This window comes from Felis catus, chromosome X (genome assembly GCF_018350175.1).
Source record: "Felis catus isolate Fca126 chromosome X, F.catus_Fca126_mat1.0, whole genome shotgun sequence".
Classification (NCBI taxonomy): domain Eukaryota; kingdom Metazoa; phylum Chordata; class Mammalia; order Carnivora; family Felidae; genus Felis; species Felis catus.
This window is the reverse complement of record NC_058386.1, coordinates 48410294-48426158: the sequence shown is the minus strand read 5'-3', so window position 1 is coordinate 48426158 and position 15865 is coordinate 48410294. Positions and strand designations below refer to the sequence as shown.

Sequence of the window (15865 nt, the reverse complement as noted above, 5' to 3'; positions counted from 1 at the left end):
GCGACATGCAGAAGAACGAACCTGGACCACTTTCTTACACCATACACAAAAACAAACTCAAAGTGGATGAAAGACCTCAATGCAAGACAGGAAGCCATCAAAATCCTCGAAAAGAAAGCAGGCAAAACCCTCTTTGATCTTGCCTGCAGCAATTTATTACTCAAGACATCTCTGGAGGCAAGAAAAACCAAAGCAAAAATGAACTACTGGGACCTAATCAAAATAACAAGCTTCTGCACAGCAAAGGACACAATCAGCAAAACTAAAAGGCAACCGACAAAATGGGAGAACATATTGGCAAATGACATATCAGATAAAGGGTTAGTATCCAAAATCTACAAAGAACTTATCAAACTCAACAACCAAAAACAAATAATCCATTGAAGAAATGGGTGAAAGACATGAATAGACACTTCTCCAATGAAGTGTGTATGGCCACTGGCCAGCTGACACATGAAACAATGCTCCACATCTCTCATCATCAGGGAAATACAAATCAAAACCACAATGAGATACCACCTTACAACTGTCAGAATGGCTAACATTAACAACTCAGGCAACAACAGATGTTGGCAAGGACACGGAGAAAGAGGATCTCTTTTGCATTGTTGCTGGGAATGCAAGCTGGTGCACCCACTAAGTTTTTTGAGGTTTCTCAAAAAACTAAAAATAGAACTACCCTACGACCCAGCAGTTGCACTACTAGGCATTTATCCAAGGGATACAGGTGTGCTGTTTCGAAGCAACACATGCACCCCCATGTTTATAGCAGCACTATCAACAACAGCCAAAGTATGGAAAGAGCCCAAAAGTCCATCGGTGAATGAATGGATAAAGATGTGGTATATATATACAATGGAGTATTACTCGGCAATCAAAAAGAATGAAATCTTGCCATTTGCAACTACATGGATGGAACTGAAGGGTATTATGCTGAGTGAAATTAGTCAGAAAAGACAAAAATCGTATGACTTCACTCATATGAGGACTTAAAGAGACAAAACAGATGAACATAAGGAAAGGGAAACAAAAATAATATAAAAACGGAGGGGGACAGAACAGAAGAGACTCATAAATATGGAAAACAAACTGAGGGTAGCTGGAGGGATTGTGGGAGGGGGCATGGGCTAAATGGGTAAGGGGCATTAAGGAATCTACTGAAATCATTGCTTCAGTATATACTAACTAATTTGGATGTAAATTTTAAAAAATAAAAAATAAAATTAAATAAAAAAAGAAGATAAAATTATGGAAAAAAAGCTGAGATAGAGATAAAAAAATCCAGGAGTATGAGGGGAGAATTAGAGAACTAAGTGATGCAATCAAAGGGAACAATATCCATATCATAGGAATTCCAGAAGAGGAAGAGAGAGAGAAAGGGGCTGAAGATGCACTTGAACAAATCATAGTTGAGAACTTCCCTGATCTGGGGAAGGAAAAAGGCATTGAAATCCAAGAGGCACAGAGAACTCCCTTCAGACATACTTGAATCAATCTTCTGCAGGACATATCATAGTGAAACTGGCAAAATGCAAGGAAAGAAAAAATTCTGAAAGCAGCTAGGGATAAACATGCTCTAACTTATAAAGGGAGACCCATAAGACTACTGGCAGACCTAGTGAAACTTGGCAGGCCAGAAAGGAATGGCAGGAAATCTTCAATGTGATGAACAGAAAAAAATATACAGCTGAGAATCCATTATCCAGCAAGTCTGTCATTCAGAATAGAAGGAGAGATAAAGGTCTTCCCAACAAACAAAAACTGAAGGAATTCATCACCACTAAACAAGCCCTACAAAAGATCCTAAGGGGGACTCTGTGAGTGAAATGTTGCAAGGACCACAAAGTACCAGGGACATCACTACAAGCATGAAACCTACAGACATCACAATGACTCTAAACCCATACCTTTCTATAATAATGTAAATAGACTAAATGCTCCAACCAAAAGACATAGGGTATCAGAATGCATAAAAAAACAAGACCCATCTATTTGCTGTCTACAAGAGACTCATTTTATTTTATTTTATATTTTATTTTATTTTATTTTATTTTATTTTATTTTATTTTATTTTATTTTTCAAAGAAAGGCAGACTGCCACGTGCAGCACCTCAACTGGATGTGTCTGGAGTCTTGGAAGCTTGACTACCCTATGTTCTCCTACAAATGGACCTTGAGAGCTTGTTTGGAGGCTCTAGCATGGGAACGCAGCTACTCGTATACCCTTGACCAAAGAACGGTCCTCCTCTATCGGGGAAGGTCGTCCTCCTCGACCAAGAGCGCAGCTTCGGGAGGGGCGCACATGGAGTGGTGAGGGAGGAAGGGGACACCTGTCTAACCAGCCAGATCAGCCGAATCAACCCTGGCGATCAATGGGGTGACAGATATCCCAGCCAGATTGCCCTCACATCCTACAAGGGACTCATTTTAAAACTGAGGACACCTTCAGATTGAAAGTGAGGAGATGGAGAACTATCTATCATGCCACTGGAAGTCAAAAGAAAGCTAGAGTAGCCATACTTATATCAGACAAACTAGACTTTAAATTAAAGGTTGTAACAAGAGATGAAAAAGGGCATTATATAATAATTACAGGGACTATCCATCAGGAAGAGCTTACAATTATAAATGTCTATGCAACAAACACAGGAGCCCCCAAATATATAAAAGAATTAATCACAAACATAAGCAACCTTATTGATAAGAATGTGGCAATTTCAGGGGACTTTAATACTCCACTTAAAACAATGGATAGATTGGGGCGCCTGGGTGGTGCAGTCGGTTAAGCGTCCAACTTCACCCAGGTCACGATCTCGCGGTCCGTGAGTTCGAGCCCCGCGTCAGGCTCTGGGCTGATGGCTCAGAGCCTGGAGCCTGTTTCCAATTCTGTGTTTCCCTCTCTCTCTGCCCCTCCCCTGTTCATGCTCTGTCTCTCTCTGTCCCAAAAATAAATAAACGTTAAAAAAAAATTTTTTTTAAAAACAATGGATAGATCAATTAAACACAGGATCAACAAAGAAACAAGGGCCCTGAATGATACATTGGATCAGATGGACCTGACAGATATATTTAGAACTCTACATCCCAAAGCAACAGAATATACTTTCTTCTCGAGTGCACATGGAACATTCTCCAAGATAGATCATGTAGTAGGTCACAAAACAGCCCTTCATAAGTATAAAAGAACAGAGATCATACCATGCACACTTTCAGACAACAATGCTATGAAACTTGAAATCAACCACAGGAAAAAGTCTGGAAAACCTCCAAAAGCATGGAAGTTAAAGAAGACCCTACTAAAGAAGGAATGGGTCAACCAGGCAATTAAAAAAGAAATTAAAAAATATATGGAAAAAAATGAAGATGAAAATACAACAATCCAAACGCTTTGGGACGCAGCGAAGGCAGTCCTGAGAGGAAAATACATTGCAATCCAGGCCTATCTCAAGAAACAAGAAAAATCCCAAATACAAAATCTAACAGCACACCTAAAGGAAACAGAAGCAGAACAGCAAAGACACCCCAAACCCAGAGAAGAGAAATAATAAAGATCAGAGCAGAAATAAACAATACAGAATCGAAAAAAATTGTAGAGGAGATCAATGAAAACAAGTTTGGTTTTTTGAAAAAATGAACAAAACTGATAAATCTCTAGTCAAGCTTCTTAAAAAGAAAAGGGAGATGACCCAAATAGATAAAATCATGAATGAAAATGGAATTATTACAACCAATCCCTCAGAAATACAAGCAATTATCAGGGAATACTGTTAAAAATTTTATGCCAACAAACTGGACAGCCTGGAAGAAACTGACAAATTCCTGAACACCCACACACTTCCAAATCTCAAACAGGAAGAAAAGGAAATGTGAATAGACCCATAAGCAGCAAAGAAATTGAATCAGTTATCAAAAATCTCCCAACAAGTAAGAGTCCAGGACCAGATGGCTTCCCTGGGGAATTCTACCAGACATTTAAAGCAGAGCTAATACCTAGCCTTCTCAAGCTGTTCCAAAAAAATAGAAAGGGAAGGAAAACTTCCAGACTCCTTCTATGAAGCCAGCATTACTTTGATTCCTAAATCAGAGAGACCCAGCAAAAAAAAGAGAAGTACAGGCCAATATCCCTGATGAATATGGTTGCAAAAATTCTCAATAGGATACTAGCAAATTGAATTCAACAGCATATAAAAAGAATTATTCACCATGATCAAGTGGGATTCATTCCTGGGATGCAGGGCTGGTTCAACCTTCACAAATCAATCAAGGTGATACACCACATTAATAAAAGAAAAGAAGCAGATGATCCTGTCATTCGATGCAGATATTGCATTTGACCAAATTCAGCATCGTTTCTTAATAAAATCCCTCGAGAAAGTCGGGATAGAAGGAACATACTTAAACATCATAAAAGCCATTTATGAAACGCCCACAGTTAATATCATCCTCAATGGGGAAAAACTGAGAGCTTTTCCCCTGAGATCATGAACACAACAGGGTTGTCCACTCTAACCGCTGTTGTTTCACACAGCGCTAGAAGTGCTAACATCAGCAATATGGCAACAAAAGGAAATCAAAGGCATCAAAATTGGCAAAGATGAAGTCAAGCTTTCACTTTTTGCAGATGACATGATATTATACATGGAAAACCTGACAGACTCCACCAAAAGTCTGGTAGAATGGATACATGAATTCAGCAAAGTCGCACGATACAAAATTAATGTACAGAAATCAGTTGCATTCTTATACACTAACAATGAGGCAACAGAAAGACAAATAAAGAAACTGATCCCATTCACAATTGTACCAAGAAACATAAAATACCTAGGAATAAACCTAACCAAAGATGTAAAAGATCTGCATGTTGAAAACTATAGAAAGCTTATGAAGGAAACTGAAGAAGATATAAAGAAATGGAAAAATATTCCGTGCTCATGGATTGGAAGAATATTGTTTTAAAATGTCAATACTCCCAAAGCTATCTACACATTCAATGCAATCCCAATCAAAATTGCACCAGCATTCTTCTCGAAGTTAGAACAAGCAATTCTAAAATTTGTATGGAACAACAAAAGACCCCACATAGCCAAAGTAACATTGAAGAAGAAGACCAAAGCAGGAGGCATCACAATCCCAGACTTTAGCCTCTACTACAAAGCTGTAATCATCAAGATAGCATGGTATTGGCACAAAAAGAGACACATAGACCAATGGAATAGAATAGAAACCCCAGAACTAGACCCACAAAAGTATGGCCAACTAATCTTTGACAAAGCAGGAACGAATATCCAATGGAAAAAAGACAGTGTCTTTAACAAATGGTGTTGGGAGAGCTGGACAGCAACATGCAGAAGGATGAAAGTAGACCACTTTCTTACACCATTCACAAAAACAAACTCAAAATGGATAAAGGACCTGAATGTGAGACAGGAAACCATCAAAACCCTAGAGGAGAAAGCAGGATAAAACCTCTCTGACCTTAGCTACAGCAATTTCTTACTTGACACATCCCCAAAGGCAAGGGAATTAAAAGGAAAAATGAACTATTGGGACTTCATCAAGATAAAAAGCTTTTGCACTGCAAAGGAAACAATCAACAAAACTAAAAGGCAACCAACAGAATGGGAAAAAATATTTGCAAATGACATATCGGACAAAGGGCTAGTATCCAAAATCTATAAAAAAGTCAACAAACTCCACACCCGAAAAACAAATAATCCAGTGAAGAAATGGGCAGAAAATATGAATAGGCACTTTTCCAAAGAAGACATCCAGATGGCCAACAGGCGCATGAAAAGATGCTCAATGTCCCTCCTCATCAGGGAAATACAAATCAATACCACATTCAGAAACCACCTCACGCCAGTCAGAGTGGCTAAAATGAACAAATCAGGAGACTATAGATGCTGAAGAAGATGTGGAGAAACGGGAACCCTCTTGCACTGTTGGTGGGAATGCAAACTGGTGCAGCTGCTCTGGAAAACAGTGTGGAGGTTCCTCAAAAAATTAAATATAGATCTATCCTATGACCCAGAAATAGCACTGCTAGGAATTTACCCAAGGGATGCAGGAGTGCTGATGTGTAGGGGTACTTGTACCCCAATGTTTATAGCAGCACTTTCACCAGTAGCCAAATTATGGAAAGAGCCTAAATGTCCATCAACTGATGAATGGATAAAGAAATTGTGGTTTATATACACAATGGAATACTACGGGGCAATGAGAAAGAATGAAATATGGCCTTTTGTAGCAACCTGGATGGAACTGGAGAGTGTTATGCTAAGTGAAATAAGTCATATAGAGAAAGACAGATACCATATGTTTTCACTGTTATGTGGATCCTGAGAAACTTAACAGAAGACCATGGGGGAGGGGAAGAAAAAAAACAGGTTAGAGAGGGAGGGAGCCAAAACAGAAGAGACTCTTAAAAACTGAGAACAAACTGAGGGTTGATGGGGTTGGGAGGGAGGGGAGGGCGGGTGAGGGGTATTGAGGAGGATATCTATTGGGATGAGCACTGGGTGTTGTATGGAAACCAGTTTGACAATAAATTTCATATTAAAAAAAAGAATGAATGTCATTACTCAAATATGATCTGATACTTTTATAGTTCCAACCACGAACAATGCTGACTGGTGATGCAGCAGAATTATTACCATGACCCACCAGGTAGCATGTAGGAAACCAAAGTCTTTGGGTTCCCGAAAGAGTATGGTTGCAAAGCTGAAACTTAAAGGAATTGATGGAAGGGAACCACCAGAATTGGAGACTGTGGCTTAATTTGGGTCAGCATAAGAAATCTCACCGAGCTTAGACATGGACAGGACTGACACTGATAGCTCTTTCCCATTTCTGTGCATGGTGTCCAGTTTTAGTTTGTGGAGCAATTTTCCTGGTTAATTTCAATAACGAACAAGGCTCTGGCATACTAACTAGTTACAGGCTTCCTACGCTAGGATCACCCAAACACATAAAGCAGTTAATAACAAACAAAGGAATTAATTGATAATAATACAATAATAGTAGGGGACTTTACAGCACACTTACATCAATGGACAGATCATTTAAACAGAAAATCAACAAGGAAACAATGGCTTTCAAAGACATAATGGAACACACGGATTTAATAGATATATTCAGAACATTCCATCCTAAAACAAGAGAATATACATTCTTCTCAAGCCCACAAAACAAACCTCAACAAATTCAAGAATATCGAAATTGCGCCTTGCATATTTTCTGACTACAACATTATGAAACTATAAGACAAGCATAAGAAATAGTTGGCAAAGACTACAAATACAAGGAGATAAAGAACATGCTACTAAACAATAAATGGATCAACCAGAAAATCAAAGAATAAATAAAGTACATGGAAACAAATCAAAACAAGGGTCCAAAACCTCTCAGATGCAACAAAACCAGTTCGAGAAGGAAGTTTAACAAGCCTACCTCAAGAAGCAAGAAAAATCTCAAACAAGCTAACTCTACACCAAAAGGAGGTAGAGAAGAACAACAAACAAAACCTAAACCAGCGGAAGGAAGGAAATAATAAAGATCAGAGCAGAAATAAATGATGAAGAAAATTAAAAAATCAATAGAACAGATTAATGAAACCAGGAGCTGATTCTTCAAAAAAATAAAATTGATAAGCCTCTAAGCTGTCTGATCAAGACAAAAGGAGAAAAGACCCAAATAAATAAAATAAGACAGGAGAAATAACAACCAACCATATAAAAAAGCATGAGAATATTATGAAAAACTATATGCCAATAAATTGGACAGCCTAGAAGAAATGGATATATTCCTAGAAACATATAAACTACCAAAACTGAAACAGGAAGAAATAAAAAAGTTGAACAGACTGACAACCAGCAAAGACACTGAATTAGAAATCAATACTTGGGGCACTGGGTGGCTGAGTCAGTTAAGCATCCAACTTAGGCTCAGGGCATGATCTCACCGTCTGTGAGTTTGAGCCCTGAATCAGGCTCCATGCCAACAGCTCAGAGCCTGAAGCCTAGTTCTTATTCTGTGTCTCCCTCTCTCTCTGCTCCTCCCCTGCTGGGTGCTCTCTCTCTCTCTCTCTCTCTCTCAAAAATAAAAAAGAAAAAGATAAACAAACAAACAAAAAAAAGAAATCACAACTCTCCCAACAGATAGAAGTCCAGGGCTAGATAGCTTCACAGGCAAATTCCACTAACCATTTAAAGAATTTCAAAAATAGAAGAGGAAGGAAAACTTCCAAATTCATTCTATGAGGTCAATATTACCCTGATACCAAAACCATATAAAGACACCACTAAAAAAGAGAACTACAGGTCAATATCCCTGATGAACATAGATGCAAAAATTACCAACAAAATACCAGCAAACTGAATTCAACAATAAATTAAAAAATCATTCACCACAATCAAGTAGGATTTACTCATGGGTTGCAAAACTAGTCCAATATTTGCAAATCAATTAAGATGATGCATCACATCAATTAGAGAAAAGGTAAGAACTATATGATCATTTCAATAGATGCAGAAAAAACATTTGACAAAGTACAGCTTCCATTCATTATAAAAACCCTCAACAAAGTAGGTTTATAGAGAACACACCTGAACATAATAAAGGCCATATATGAAATACCCATAGCTAATGTCATCCTTAATGGGGAATAACAGAGTATTCCCCCTAAGGTCAGGAACAAGACAAGGATGTACACTGGCACCACTTTTATTCAACATAGGACTGGAAGTCCTAGCCACAGCAGTCAGACAACAAAAAGAAATAAAAGACATCCAAATTGGTAAGAAATAAAATATTCATGATTGGCAGAGGACATTATACTACATACAGAAAACCCAAAAAGTTCCACCCCAAAACTGCTAGAACTGATAAATTCATTAAAGTCACAGGATACAATATCAGTGTAGAGAAATCTGTTGCATTTCTATATACCAATAATGAAGCAGCAGAAAGAGAAATTACAAAAACAATACCATTTACAACTGCAACAAAAATAAGATGCCTAGGAATAAACCTAACCAAAGAGGTGAATGACCTGTACTCTAAAATTATAAAACACTGATGAAAGAAATTAAAGATGACACGAAGAAATGTAAAGACATTCCAATCTCATGGATATGAAGAACAATGTTAAAATGTCTATACCACCCAAAACAAGCTATACATTTAATGCAATCCCTATCAAAATACCACTGCTTCACAGAACTAGAGAAAACCTAAATGTGAGACGTGTTAACCATCAAAATCCTAGAAGAGAACACAGGCAGTAACTTCTTTGACAATGGCAAACTTGTCTCTAGATATGTTTCCTGAGGCAAGGAAGACAAAAGCAAAAATAAACTATTGGGATTATGGCAACATTAAAAGCTTCTGCACAGCAAATGAAACAAGCAACAAAACCAAAAGGCAACCTTTGGAATGGGAGGAGATATTTGCAAATGACATATCTGATAAAGAGTATCTAAAATATATAAAGAACTTCTGTAACTCAACACCCAAAAAATGAATAATCCTGTTAAAAAAATGGGCAGAAGATATGAATAGACGTTTTTCCACAGACAACATATAGATGGGCAACAGACCCATGAAAAGATGCTCAACATTACTCATTATCAGAGAAATGCAAATCAAAACTACAATGAGATATCACTTTATACCTGTCAGAATGGCTCAAATCAACAACATAAAAAACAACAGGTGGTGGTGAGGATGTAGACAAAAAGGAACCCTCTTGCACTATTGGTGGGAATGCAAACTGGTGCAGCCACTCTGGAAAACAGTATGGAGGTTCCTCAAAAAATTAACAGTAGAACTACCTTAAGATCCAGCAATCGCACTACTGGGTATTTATCCAAATAATACAAGAACACTAATTCAAAGGGATACAGACACATACCCTATGTTTACAGCAGCATTGTTTACAATAGTGAAGATATGGAAACAGCCCAAAGTGTCTATCAATCGATGAATGGATAATAATATGTACGCACACACACACACACACACACACACACAGACAGTAGATATTACTCAACTATAAAAAAGAATGAAATCTTGCCATCTGCAATGAAGTGGATGGAGTTGGAGAGTACTATGCTAAGCGAAGTAAATCAGTCAGGGAAAGATAAATACCATACGATTTCACTCATATGTGTAATTTAAGAAATAGAACAAACAAAGGGGAATAAAGGACAGAGTGAGAGAGTGACAAATCAAGAAACATACTTTTAATTAACAGAACAAACTGATAGTTTCTAGAGGCCAGGTGGTTGGGGGATATAGAGGATGATGATTAAGGAGTACACTTGTGATGATGGGCACAGGGTGATGTATGGAATTGTCGAATCACTATATTGTATATCTGAAACTAATATAACACTATATGTTAACTAGAATTAAAATAATTTTTTTAATTGTAAATTAAATATATATAAAAAACAATGAAAATCTTAACTAAAGGATTCCAACCTCTAAGGATTTACTATTTATAAATGAACTTATTCATTATGAACACTCACATCAGCTGAAAATACTTCTTCTACCACTTTCAGATTTTAATAAAACCATGTATTTTTATAGGCTGAATATTTAGATATAAAGTTTCTAGTAGGAAGCAAAAATGAGTTGCTCACCGGAAGAAAATTCACAGGGCAATTTACTGAAACCATGTGAACCTTTCGAAAGGTAATTCCTAGACCAATAGTGGAACAGGTTCCCCTTGCTTGACTTCAACTCGCTCAGTGAAAATGGTTGATCACAACTAAACTTGGTCTCCAAGAGAAACCAAAGCCACCTGTTACTGTTAGTGAGAAAGAGGGAACTTATATAAGGTTAACCTCTATGATCATATGTGGTGGATAAGGCAGGAGAATACTGCTGAAAGCAGGATTCTGCCATGCCAATGTGTATCAAGATGGTAAGAATAGCTCACTTGTTTGTTGGCTATTCACACTAGAAGCAAGAGGTTGCAGGGGAGTAAAACTGCAAGCAAGTGACTCCTGCCAGTGAGCTGAAGCAGAAAGTCACTCTAGTTAGAACTTCTTGCTGCAGCTGTACCACCTAGCAGGATAGATGACTCAGAAACTACAGTTACAAATAATGTTTCCACAAAGGATGGAGTAGGAAAAATTACAGTACACATTCTCTGCCCTCTGTTGCTATAATAACAAAAAGAACCTACTTTTTATAGTATGACAACTATATGGTAAGCTTTGTATTAGGGCTTAACATTACCTTGTGCCATTTATTCCATACAATAAACTTATGATATAGATGTATTATCTCCATTTTATAGAAGGGAAACCAAGCTCAGATAGATTTAGAAATGTGTTTTAAAACCATCAGGCATTGGCAGAGCTCAGTAACCAATTATTTACTGTGAGTTGCTCTTAGAATTATATTTATTAAACTGATCAGCAATTATATGCAGTGTTTTATGACATCCCTAATTAGCTTCTGTTACTGTTCTTTAAAATTTTACTTATAAATATAATACTGCAACTCCCTTAGGGCCATACACACAGTAGGCTCTATAGTTAGGTTGAATTTATATGAGAAAAATAAAAATGCCAAGGCACCTCTTTCCCCTTCCACCTCTCCATCTGAACTCTTAGCTAAATCACTAAAATGACCATTATACCTCTTCCATGTTAAAAGTTTTCAAATCAGTCTTTTGGAGAAAGGGGTGGGATAAGAGTTTTCTCAAAAGGAAAATACCTCTTATTTCATAATAAAAGTCAATAAGAAATTAGGAATTATTTAACACAAATGAATAATTTTTAGCAGAAATAATCTAAACTCTATAATAAGGCATGCTTGTAAAAATCTAAGTCTTACTAACTACTAAAGAGCTACACACAAAGGACTTCTTTTGGGTCACCTGTAAATAAGGTTATATATGCTGATGCAATGACAAGAGGGAAAAAGGTTCTTCCTGAAAGTAACAACATGTTGTTCTCTGTTGCTGGATAGAAGGTAAGTGTGAAGTACACCTGCAGAACAGAAAGTTCTCACCAGAAAAGTAGCTCTCTCAAACAAAAGGACTTCATCAGCCTCAATAATTTCAGCAAAATTCCTTAGGTTCATTTCCAGCTGCTGAACATTGGGGATCAGCTGATAAACAATGCTGGACCAAGCCTAACGGAACAGAAGCACAGTGTAATATTACTAACAGGTAGGCAGTCCCAGACCTTTGCAAATGAGTAAGTACACTATAACATATGGACAGCAAAATATGGTGATATAGAGTCCCAAACAAATACTTGTAACAAATATGGCATGACACAAACAAAATGAGATGAAGGTGATATTTGATTATTATCCTTCAGATGGAATTTTTTAAAGTTTTAAACACATAAAATTCTGGAGAAACTTCTTTCCATTGATAATTTTTTTAAAAATTAATAATTTAATTCCATGACGTTTGCCTTAAGAATAGTTGAAAACTCTGATTTACTGGACCAAATAAAACGTTTGTAATCCAGCCATTCAACAAATATTTAAGTGCAATAATGTAGACCACTCTAAATATCAGAAGATAATAGTGCTATATTTAACATAAATCCAAGAATCAATTTTGTAAAAAGTATCATCAGAATCACATGGAAAAATGGCCCCTCCCCTTAATGGGATAATGTACAAAAGAAATCACAAGAGAAATTAGTGGCATTATCATTCCAAAAGGCTTATTATTGTCAGTTGTATAAATTATTGATCCAATTGAATTAAAAATGGTCCATTGTGTGATTCCTAAAACTGACTTCATCCAGAGAAGTATTACTAATGTAAGTAGTTGAAATTAACCACACCCTCCCTCTATTCTCTTAAGGCTCTTTTATTTGCATTTCCATTGTAATAATTCCTTCCAATTTGTCTGATAAGCTTGTTCTTCTCTCCCCTACTAGAGGGCAGGAACCTGGTCTTAGTCAATTTGTGTGTCCAACAGCATCAAGCAGATATGCAATGAGTGCTTGTAGAATAAAACAAAATAAAAATTTAAGTCAGCTCTATGCAACATTGATGTAAGAGATAGTAGTGCCATGTCTCTGTTCCAATTAGTTTTATTACTTAAGCATAGGGGTTCAGGTTCCAAGTTCCCAGGTCGGTGTTAATGTCACTGCTGAATTTACCTTGGAGAAGGCACCAAAGCTAACCACAGCAGAGACATTGTCACTCACAGCAGTGTTGTGATTAGCCAATTGTCTTTGGTCGTGTTATGTATTGCCATCCTTCACACCGCAGTTGGTTCTTATCAGTGCGTCATGTCCATCCTTATTCACGGTTACCTGTTCTATGGGAATAAGGCTTTGAGAGAAATTCGGCCCAAATTAATCTAGAGCAGTATTTCCTAGACAGGTATCTCAAAATGATCTGTTATAAGAGTGAGGCTGAGTCAACAATATTGGGAAAAAATGAATTAGTTTAAAAAAGAAATAAATGGCTATTTTTAATGCCCATTGGTTTTTCTCCTTGGCAAATCAGGTTTCTGTGCTTCTCTGGTTGTAGATAATTGTCAGATGCAGTTGATAATGAGGCTGTAGCTACCAGTGACAGAGAAAGATGCTTTCCCACCCAGAGTCAGACTTGTCAATGAATATTAGCAGCAGGAAGGAAAGGTCTGACCAGGAGAGGACCCCAAAGAAGCCAGTCTTTCAAATCACCAGATCAGTAGGGAAAAATCAGGATAAGGAGCCTATGTGCCAATAATGTAATTTCAGCTTAATCTGTAACATAGCTATTATAACCTCTACAACTACTACAAGCAGTGCTTCCATTACAGCAATGGAAACAATCCTGGTTAAAAGAATACTAGTCTCCAATATGGCATGAAAGTTGAAGCTACCATATTCTAGGCATAACATATCTCATTTTAAGACTCTCATTTCCAATATCGTCCCTAAATGTTGTTATTCTACTGCCATCCAAACTCAAGCAGACTAGTTTATATACTGAAGAGATACCTGAATATTACACACAGATCCAATCAGCATTGAGACCACAACAGGTCACAATGGATGATGGCCAGTAAAACCTCTGCTGTCACAAAGATCAGTATGAAATTAATCATGATGAAACTGGCTAGTTCAGTCACTTGGTAGGTATCTCAACACAATTCAAGATCAAACCCCAAATCTCTTAAGGTTAAGTTTGATAGTTTTCAAATAGGGTAGAAGAGTTATGTGAGCAAATCCTAACGGAAAAACTTTCCTAACCTGGGCAAATTATTGTAGATTATTTCCTTTTTCAGTTCAACACATCTAAATGGATATGACAGAGTTTAAAATCTTTTACTTTTGACAATACCCTTTTAGCTTTTTTTTCATTTTCTTAAGTAAGGGCGCTAAGGGAAACATACACACCTTATAGAGAGTTTCATCCCAGATAGATGTTCGGAAACAAGAACATTCCAATGGGCGAGACAAACGCCTCAGATCTTCTTCTCGCTCTTTAAAAATCTGAATTAAAAAGTCCACATATAGATTAGCATATAACAGCTCTTCTCTTTCATTGCAAAATCTGAAATGTAATTATTTCAGTGTATTTTAAACAAGAACATTTCCTCTTTCCTCAGAGGAGTGTGTACATTACTTCGTAAAATAGGATGGCAGAAATTATTTCAGGTCAGGTCTAAAAGTACAACTACTAGAATTCTTCAGGCTTCTGCTGCTTGTGCTGAGTGCTCACTGAGAGCACTGTGTTGGGAAAAAAAATTACCATACAGAGGAGTGTTTATAAAATATATCTAATGTTCCAAATCACCTAATCTGGGTCACTTTAAAGTAATAATATTGTAAATTAAAATACTTTAACCTTTGTAGGTATTTTTCTCTCTCACACAAATATATGCATATACTCAAATATATTCTCATATATATTATTTCTGAATAGACTATATTTATTTGGCTATATAACACCCCCCCCACACAAACAGAAATATCTATCGATTTTGGTATGATATGTATCTATGTATAAATGCCCACATACACATCGAAGAATACCTATTTGTACAAATATATATGTACACAGGTATTTTCCATGACTGGGTGGGTTTGTAGTGAGCGCATGTATACACTGTGGTGGTTAATTTGATGTATCAATGTGGCTAGGCCACAGTACCCAGACATTTGGTCAAACAGCAGTTTAGATCTTCTTGTGAGGCATTTTTAAATGAGATTAATATTTATATTAGTAGACTACTCCATAATGTGGGTAGGCTTTATACAATCAGTTGAAGGCCTTAAGAGAAAAAAGGTCACCATTCCGCCAGGAAGGGGGAATTCTGCCTCCAGACTGACTTCTGAATGGAACTGCAATAACTACTCTTTCCTGGGTCTCTATTCTATCAGCCTGTCCTGCAGATTTTGGACTTGCCAGTCTCCACAATTGTACAAGTCAATTCCTTAAAAACCAATCAATCAATCAATCAATCAATCCCCCCCCCCCTACACACACACACACACACACACACACACACACACTTATTGGTTCTGTTTACTTGGGGAACCCACACACATACAATAAACTATCTATCTTGCTTGAAATTGATATTTAGGGAAGCACCCTAGCCACTTTGACTTCAAAACTTGCAAGTTTTAATCTTTAATTAGGTGAAGTACACTTTTATTAATTGAGTTTAAAATATCACAAAGAACATTCATATATCTTTGGGGATATATTCTATAAGCATTTAGGAAACAATAAGTTGATTAATAAAAATGAAAAGTAATTTAAAAAATCCATAAGGACCTTATTTGTTGGAATGCTCTGTTTTTCTATCGCAAATTGGGTCAGGTAATGAAGTGATTTTTAAAGGAAACAAAACAGAAAACAAAACAACAGCAAGAATAACAAT

General features: G+C 36.9%; 1 protein-coding gene across 5 annotated transcripts in view; it reads right to left on the bottom strand.

The window, feature by feature from the left end:
* Positions 1 to 15865, bottom strand: part of RRAGB (Ras related GTP binding B) — a 51218-nt gene that overhangs the window by 7488 nt on the left and 27865 nt on the right. For all 5 annotated transcript variants that reach the window (XM_023248918.2, XM_023248919.2, XM_006943774.5 and 2 more), the window contains 2 exons: positions 14373 to 14468; positions 12028 to 12150 (listed from right to left, as the gene is read on the bottom strand). In XM_023248918.2, the coding sequence (XP_023104686.1) occupies positions 12028 to 12150; positions 14373 to 14468 (219 nt within the window). The remainder of the gene's footprint in view (positions 1 to 12027; positions 12151 to 14372; positions 14469 to 15865) is intronic.